Raw genomic sequence first — 8694 nt, 5'->3', positions numbered from 1 at the left:
CACGGATGACGCACAAATGCCACGATCGATTTACACTACAATTTCTATTCAGTTGGAAGATGTGAATGAAGCTCCAGTGATTTTAACAGGACAACGAGGTTTCATCCGAGAGAACGCAGCGAAAGGAGAATTCATTATGACAATCCAAACGATTGATTATGATACAAATCCAATTTGGTCCTCTCGCTGATTCAGTCTATTTAACACGAGTGGTTTTCAGTAAACTCAGTGACCGGTGATATTACGATACTCACGCCTGGTGTTCTCGATTTCGAAACCACGTCAGAGGTCACTATTCAGGTTCAAGTGACCGATGGTGGGTTTCTGGCTCCCACAGATTGTCGCCACCACTTCCGATAAAGGAGTCTTGAAGAACGAAGCTCCACGACATGGACGGGCTAACATCATTGGTTGAGCATAGGTACTTCGTCGTCGCTAAACCACGGGGGTCAAAATTTAAGCTTAGACCATCCAATACACTCTGTCCATTTGTCGAAGAGTGTTACGTCGTGGAGCAATACAGATAAATGGTACCAACTTTGCCAAGGAATTTTACTTCTTGGTGGAAAGTCGTTTGCACGTGCAGGCTCATTTGTAAGCAAGAAAGTGGCCCCGATCACTTCAAGTGACAAACCGACGAATGTGCGGATCAAGTTTACGTAATACTTTGTGTTTGATCCACTGTACTGGGTCACACTTCTTCTCAAAAGCTCGGAGCCCAAGACCATTCGTGTTCATCTCGGTTCTCAACTCGTTCGGCAAGTGCAAATTGACACATCCGTGACGTATGCTTGCTACGGAGAGCGCTCTACTACAGCCGGACAAGCGTACTTTTACAGGGGGAGAGAGCGCTTTGTACTTCGCGGCTTTATCGGATATACCACACAACTTCGGTTTGGCATTGATTTTGGATCTTTAAACATCAGTGCCTTTGGAATTGACGAGGTATCGATGGAGGTGGAATATACTTTCAAAACGCCACTAGGATTATCGATGGTCAATCTAGCTGTTTCATGCATGCATCTGAAAACTGAACGCCTGTTAAACGGAGGTCCCAATCCAGACGGCCAGTACTACATTCAGCTAGATTCTAACGTTGATCCTGTAAGTCTTCAGTGTTCAGATGGCTGGATAATAGCGCAGCGTCGTGTATCAATGGAAAAAACAAGTTTCAATCGCAATTGGAACGAATACCGCGACGGATTCGGCTTGGGTTCCACAAGTGAATGGTGGATTGGAAACAACATCCTTGCAACTATTACGGCACGAGCTACTGAGGCAATGGTCGTGGTATGGAAGGATTATCAATCTCTGGCTGCGCTTTACAGTGGCTTTCACGTTGCTAGCGAAAATGAAAAATACCTCTTGACCGTGCGTGGGTACAATGCCACAGCAAGTTATGCCACCAATGCCCTAACTTCCCTGTCAAACACATATTTCAGCACACCCGACCAGGATAACGATTTTGTCTGCAAGTCAGAACTGCGCCAAGAAAAGTCGGAGTGGATTCTGGTACGCTGATTGCCTCAGCTCGACAAGATCGGATCTAAACGCGCCGTTTGATATGCTTCCAATTTGTTCTTCCTACTCTGCGTGGGCACAGAGCTGGTGCCAGAAGAGCGGGAGTATTGTTTGGGACAATGTCGATGGGTATGATTTCTCTACTCTTTTGTTACGACCGGATAGGTGCCCCAGGTACTGTTGTATCCAAGATTGGAGGATGCTCTCAATGTCCTGCGGGTACTTATTCTGAGCCACGTTCACAGGCCTGTAATGCTTGTTCTCCTGGATCGTACGGCCCCTCAGTTGGAGCTCCAGATAGCGCTGCGTGTCTTTCTTGTCCACTGGGATTCAAGTGCCGACAGCGCCAGTAAAGTGTGTAGCAGGTACATTTGCCGACGCTGGATCGAGTGAATGCCTCAGTGTACCGGAGGGGTACGCAGGTCCATTTGACCAAATGTCCAAAACTGATCTCCTATCGTGCACAAATGGAACGTACTCGAAGCCAGAACAGCTATATTGTAGCGCAGTCCCAGCTGGATTCTACTGTTTGCAAAGTAGTGTCTCCTGTGATTATACTACCTTGGCTGTGTGCCCTTCAAGAAGCGTGTACTGCCCAGAAGGGAATTCTGGTCCGACTATCGTCCCACCTGGTTACTACGCCATTGGTGCAATGGCAAACAACCAGCAACCTGGAATATTACCCTGCCCAGAGGATCCTACTGCCGGAGAGGTATAGTATATCAATGTCCTCCAACTCGGTTCGGAGACCAAACAGGTCTGGTCGATGTGCCATCGGATGCGTTTGCAAAGCTGGGAGCATCAGCCGATGTCCAGATGCTCCAAGTGGCGTTGGCCAAGTCGCGTTATCCCCGGCGTCCATTTCTTACGTACTTGCACCTCTATCGAAACAGCCTGGCGAGACGAATGTCTCTCTTGTTCAAGGTGTTGTGTCTGCCTTGAACAGCGGTGCGGCTGTTTCAACTGATATTTTTGAGTTTCAAGACGTGAAATTGACTTTCTTTTAAGACGGGCTGGTCTTTTGGATTCGCGTACAACATAAGTATATCGTATTTCGAACAGTCTCAAGTTAATCCGAAGTACGAGTTTCAAATGCCAGTTGCTGGCTTCAATTGGGGTGTCATGGTGCTGTTGGATGGTTCTGTTGTAGTTCCACGATCAAAGAATGGATCTCTCGCTTTTTCGCTCGTGTCATCATGGGGGTCAACATGTCGTGTCAATCTTCGCAGCCGAGTCGCAGGTTGTCGTGAAAAGATCAGTTCTTTTTTCGCAAAACGTCTTTTACAAGCTTTAGCACATTACGATGCGACCGGTTGGATAGAACAAATTGACATCAATTTGTGCCCTACTACTGCTACGACCTGTAAAAGTTTTGCGAGTATAAACGGAGAAATAGCGAGAAATCTTGCTCAGACTACAAATTCTGTGGATATTTTAATGTATTCTGAAACGGGGGGTCAAAGTTCAGTGATAAATGCTGACGCGTCCGCAAGTGCTACTTATATGCCGACTTTGTCCGCGATGGATACTGGTGGAATTGCAATTATTATTGGCACAAAACTGGCGGTGTTTCCATCGACTTTTCGTATCTGGATCAAAGGATATGGCATCTCTCAAAGTGCAATCGATGCTGCATCGTCAGGCTTTGTTTTGGTGGTGGTTAATGATAATGCTACACCTGCCACTTTCGACGCTGTTGTGCCAGGATCGAGTTATAGTCTACAGTTGGTGCTATCACTCTCCCAAGCCAGCTCTTACTACAGCTTTACCAGTGTAACAGGCTAGTGTGGCACGATGTAGTCACGACGGTTGCGGGTGAGATCTTCCAGCAGGACCGGTGGATGAACGGCTCCGACGAAGAGTCGAATGAACCCAACAACGTGTGGTGGACACGCAGGATCGTTCGTAACGGAACCGTGAAGGGTCGCAGGCGGAGAGAACACGCGACCATAAGGAGGAGTGAGAAGCACTCACTCTGAAATCGGGCGGGCAGAACACAAGTGAGTGAGGCAGACGCACGAGGTGTGTTGTCTTTGCTTGTGGCACCCGATAGAGGAGTGAGCGCGTAAGTAGGTGACAAACGAAGAACGAAGGCGGACGGAGTCGACAGAGAAGCGCCCCCCGGCAGAACTACACGTTTACGAAGAAAACTGACGGAGGGCCGAAGTGGCGACATTGAAGGTCGTTGCTAAGGTTAAGTACGCGGATCTGGACATTACGGACGCATCCGACGAACTGTAGTGGACGCGCTACGGAGCGGAGGAACACGAAGAACGAAGAACGAAGCACAAAGACGAACACTTCTTTAGTTAGCGTCTAGGCTAGCTACGAGAAGAGAGAAAGTAAATAAAAAATAGGGACGGCGACGTTCCGGCACAGGGATCAGCTTGAAACCTGTTGGCCAGCAGTGTGTTGAAGTGCGGTAACTCGATGAACCCGGGACACTCGCAGGAGGCACACACGCGAGTACGATCTGCTCCACGAACCGAGCAAGATAAGTGGATTCGTTACACCAGTGTCCCATCGGGCTATTATGCTCATCTTGAGAATGCTCCAGATGGTCGACGTTGCGAGATTCGGAAATGCTCACCAGGATATAGTTGCTGAGGTGGAGTCCGCGCACTTTCTTATCTATTTCCTGCTTTAGTTTGTGTGGACAAGAAGCACATTCTGAATGTTAACGAAAATGACGTTGGATTTGTTTCAAGCGTCAGTTTTAATCTGGATGTCTCTCCTGCTGGGATGGCGTACCAACTCAAAGCTCCGGTAGATGGTTTAATTACGTTGGATAACCAAAACCGCGCAAAGCTTCTAGAAGCTCTAGATTATGAAGCTCGTAACGCACAGTAGAAACCGGCCGTACAATTCTGCGGATAGCGATAGCCTCCCACTCGAACCTCGTCAGCTACGACTCCGTTGAGACAGTACCCGATCGACACGGATACGGTCTCAACCTCGTATCGTTCCGGAACCCGTCGGACGTGGCTGTGCCTTCGAGGCAGTATAATCCTCTTGGACAAAGGCTATTCGGTGACGCGAGCGCTACCTTGCTGCACACGTACCCAGACGGACATAACGCAGGCATAATTCGACCGTAACCCGGACAGATCAGTTTAGGGGGTACGAACGCGGGCAGAGTCGGCATCGGCACCACTTCTCCTCTATATGGTCTTTATTGTGCTATTACGGTATCTACAACCCTTGACGCAGGCGCTACAGGCGTTGCTTATTTCAAGCAATCAGGAGGTCTGATAAGTACTGTAGGACCTATCGCATCAGTTCCAATCGCAATAGCCTGTGCTGGTAGTATGCTTAGCTCTACAGCTTACTAAACATACTTCGATGCTCGATTGGAAAAAACTTTGAACCAATTGAATAAGATGTTTGAGAAGACTTATTAAAAGTGGAACCGTGCTATTTTAATTATACGAACGATGAAGAGGGATCTCCGATGAAAATTGACGCTCAATCTTTACTGAAGGCAGGATTGTTTCAATGCATAAATATCGTCGATAATCCTAACCTTGATGTAGAGGATGAATCAATCGATTTACCTGGAAAGCAATTCTGTGTCGATTATAGCAAGATGAGCTGTCTACTCCATAAGCTCGCGCTCCGTCAGCAAAGGCAAATAAATGACCTTATTGACCAAGTAAATGAGCTAAAAAAAAAATGTTGCTAGGCTTGCTTACAGAGCAAATGTCTTTGGTTGTTTTTTTTTTTTCGCTTCGGCTGATACGCCCACGTACGCCCACCAGCTACGGCATCTGTCTGAGTCGATACTGACTTCGTATCGTATGGCTTTGAGTCAGATGCCCATACTGTTGGACGTTCTTGATACGGAGATTCCTTGATGATGAGATCCTTCATCAAGCTTTTGAGTTCAGCTAGGTTCTTATCAGCTTGGAACTGGTAGAGATCCGAGGTCTTGGAGATGATGCGTGGATCGAGAACTAACATGCTTATAATAGACGAGTTATAATGCTTTTGAACTCAGAATCGGAAATTAGCTTATTCGAGTACATAGCCACGCAAACCACCTTCAGCTGTTTCAAGATCGAGGGGTTATCATTACCTAACATTAGCTCTCCCTTGAGCTTATTATACTACATGCGAAGAGATTCGAGCGGATCTTCTAACTGTTCCGAGAAGTTATATTGTAGATGTGTGATTGACAGGACTTCCTTAAATAACTTCTTATCGTCTATCGAAAGATTATCGTACTTATCTTGACTCAATTCGTTGTTGAATATAAGATCCTTGATCATGCTTTCTAGAGAGTAGCTGATCTCTCGCATCGGACCACATTTTCGTCGATTTGGCTGGCAGGTGGTCAGTGTCTTCTTATCAACATCAGGTAGTCGAATGAACTTGGAACCAAGCTTACGATAGATATATGCCGATGGAGTAGCTAATTTCTGAATATCGTTAAGGTTGTATGTTTGACCCTTGCGTCGCGTAGCACCTTCAAGAGGTTGCACACCAGCCCCCATCAAACCGCGTCCCCTTATCTTCTTAGTTTTTTTTTTAATTTTCACGAAGGTGCTGTCGCCGCGCGACTCCGCGAAGTGCGGAGCCGTACGGCTCTTCGGTTTAGCCATAGCCTCACGCTTGCTTCTGAATTCATCAAGATCATCATCAGATGGTTTTAGTTTAGGGAATTTAAAGTCCTTAACCCTTTTAGTACGGAATTCTGTATTATACAGAATAGTCAAAATGACAGTTGGTAGTATGTCACAAGGTTATATACACGAGTTTCGACAGAAGTTCTCCGCATATGAAAGTTTGTAAATGCGGGGATGGGGTATTTTATCATTATGGATCGAAGAGGGGGAGATAGACGGCCAGTATTCCCGCGGCATAGAAAAGACAGTATAACGTGGCCAGAGGTTTTTAAATTATAATTGCATCCCCTCCACCTCATCCCCCCCTTCACACACACACACACACACACACACACACACACACGCTGCCACTCATTTCGCGAAATCGGCCAACAATGACAGACTGGATCGACGAGAAAGCGTTCAAGCTCCTATGGCGCTCGCTGACGAAGGCTGGATGGAGAGCAAGACCTTCGACAGGTCTGAACTCGGGCCACACGTATGTGAAGCCGGGGGTGAAGGGTCAGCTTCAGGAGGACAGGGCAGGCGTGGAGTACTTTGTTGGTGCGTTTTTTCGGCTATAAATGTGAAATCATGCTGGCTAACGGCGAATGTAATAGGACCAAAAGCGTTATGGACATTTGCTACGCGTGAGGGGTTGATACCGCCTCTTTCCTCCCCTCCTCGGAGTTTTGCGAACACTGGTCGACCACCCATGGGCAAGCAGGCTGCCTACGCAGCAGCTCAAAAACGATTACCTCCGGTGCCCCCGATTTTTAACAGCACTACTAGTGCTGTGACGGCTCCTACAGAACAAGGCGGCGGTGTGAACGTGACTAATGCAGTCGATTTGGATGCATTTGATTCCCCCCGTTTTATCGACGCGATGAGGTCTGAGCGACTTTTGGTCCTGTTGATGCGGACGATGTGAACATAGCTGCTCATGCGTTGGTGTCACAAGAAGAAGCCGAGTCAGTCAGCGATCCAGTCGAAGCACCTGTGGATCTCTCAGATAGCTACGAAAGCGAGGTGGAATTGGATAACGAGTTTGAAGACGACAGCAGCGAGTTTGCCCAAGATGATGCAGCGATGCGTGCTATGGCTTCATCTGGTTGGGAGATCTACGATCAAAACCACAGCAGTAAGTCAGTATTATGCAGAATACGCCCATGCATGCTGTATATGGTGGAAGCTCTAACACGCTTGTAATTCTGTACAATCCGGAATATAGGTGACCTGCAGCTAGCTGGAGCATCCGACTTATACGACGGATCTTGGGGACTCACCAGGTCATCCGCTGCCTTTGCTAGTTCCCCGCTGGGAATGTTTTTCTACTTTCTCCCCAAGAAGCTATGGTATCAGATTGCGGAGGCTTCCGAGGCGTATCGTATTGAGTGCATACCAAGCGTCGCTGCTGCCCAACGTGCTAAACAACTTGAGGCTCATACGAAGGACCGTACAAAGCCAGTGCTGCCCCTTGAGGTACTGGTGGACAAGCTGAAGAAGACGAGATCGATCAAGCCTCACGAAATTTTGCATGTCGTGGGTCTTCTCATTGTGCAGTCACACATACGGCCTTGACAAGCACTGGGGGACTGAAGAAGAGGGAGCAGTACCCCGGGGCACTTTAAACAGGTACATGAGTCCGGATCGGTTCACTACTATCATGCGGTACCTCCATTTTCAGAGCTATTCGGCAGAAGCTGCAACGAATGACAAGACCTGGAAGGTGCGACCCGTACTGCAGACACTGGAGAAGACGTTTCGCCGAGGATCTCGACTTGGACCACTCATTAGCTTTGACGAGGGTACTATTCCCAATCGAAGCAAGTTCAATCCAGTGCGCGTGTACAATAAAGATAAACCGCACAAGTACGGGACGAAGGTGTACACGACATGCTGCGCGGAAACCGGATATTGCTCTCGGTACGTATTCGGTATAATACAGACTTGTTAATCTATACTATACAGAATAAGTGCTGCTGGGCAGCAGCTTGTTCTGTATGGTACGGAATATCATTTTCTGTCTAATACAGAATTAGCTGACTAGCCTGTTTGCTATTCTGTGTGGTTCAGCATTGAAGTCTACATGGGAGCCTCGGATGAGTCGAAGAACGCGCGGACTCCTGCACAGCGGAAAGCAGTCAAAGAGAAGGCCAAGGGTGTCGCCCAGAAAGCTGTAATTCGCAACGTCACCAAGGAACTGGATGGACAGTCAGGGAAACGGCTTGTGGTTGCGGACAACTTCTACTCATCGTGCGCGCTAGCCATTGCACTACTGGAGAAAGGATACTACTACGTCGGAACGCACCGAAGTGACCGTCTCGGATGGCCAAGCGGGCTCGCATTCACACAGAATAAGCGGCGATCGCTCGAGGAACGTATCGCGTTGCCCAGTGTTGGGATTACCCAGAGCCGGTTGCTGTGTCCTGGATGGACTCGAAGCCTGTGAACCTGATTGCCACCGGCTGTGCTACCACTGCAACCACGGTCACTAGAAAGGAAAAGGGGTTCTCTCAAGTGGCGCCCTGTCCAACATTACTTGTTGATTACCATGGTGGCATTGAGG

At 48.0% G+C, this 8694-nt stretch overlaps 2 protein-coding genes across 2 annotated transcripts; one reads left to right on the top strand and one right to left on the bottom strand.

Annotated features, from left to right (window-relative positions):
• Positions 1-4752: 4752 nt before the first annotated feature.
• PPTG_23640 (hypothetical protein) lies at positions 4753-6122 on the bottom strand (the record flags this gene model as incomplete). The annotated part of the gene is made up of 3 exons (XM_008912253.1): positions 4753-4769; positions 5271-5474; positions 5909-6122. The coding sequence occupies 3 exons, from the start codon at positions 6120-6122 to the stop codon at positions 4753-4755; spliced, it is 435 nt and encodes a 144-aa protein (XP_008910501.1).
• Positions 6123-6520: 398 nt separating this feature from the next.
• On the top strand, positions 6521-7706 carry PPTG_23639 (hypothetical protein; the record flags this gene model as incomplete). The annotated part of the gene is made up of 4 exons (XM_008912252.1): positions 6521-6689; positions 6746-6997; positions 7063-7266; positions 7357-7706. 4 exons carry the CDS (start codon positions 6521-6523, stop codon positions 7704-7706), a joined length of 975 nt encoding a protein of 324 aa, XP_008910500.1.
• Positions 7707-8694: the final 988 nt, after the last annotated feature.

This window comes from Phytophthora parasitica (assembly GCF_000247585.1).
Source record: "Phytophthora parasitica INRA-310 unplaced genomic scaffold supercont2.45, whole genome shotgun sequence".
In the NCBI taxonomy this organism is placed as follows: Eukaryota; Oomycota; class Peronosporomycetes; order Peronosporales; family Peronosporaceae; genus Phytophthora; species Phytophthora nicotianae.
The sequence above is the reverse complement of the archived record's forward strand: the minus strand, read 5'-3'. Positions and strand labels throughout refer to the sequence as shown.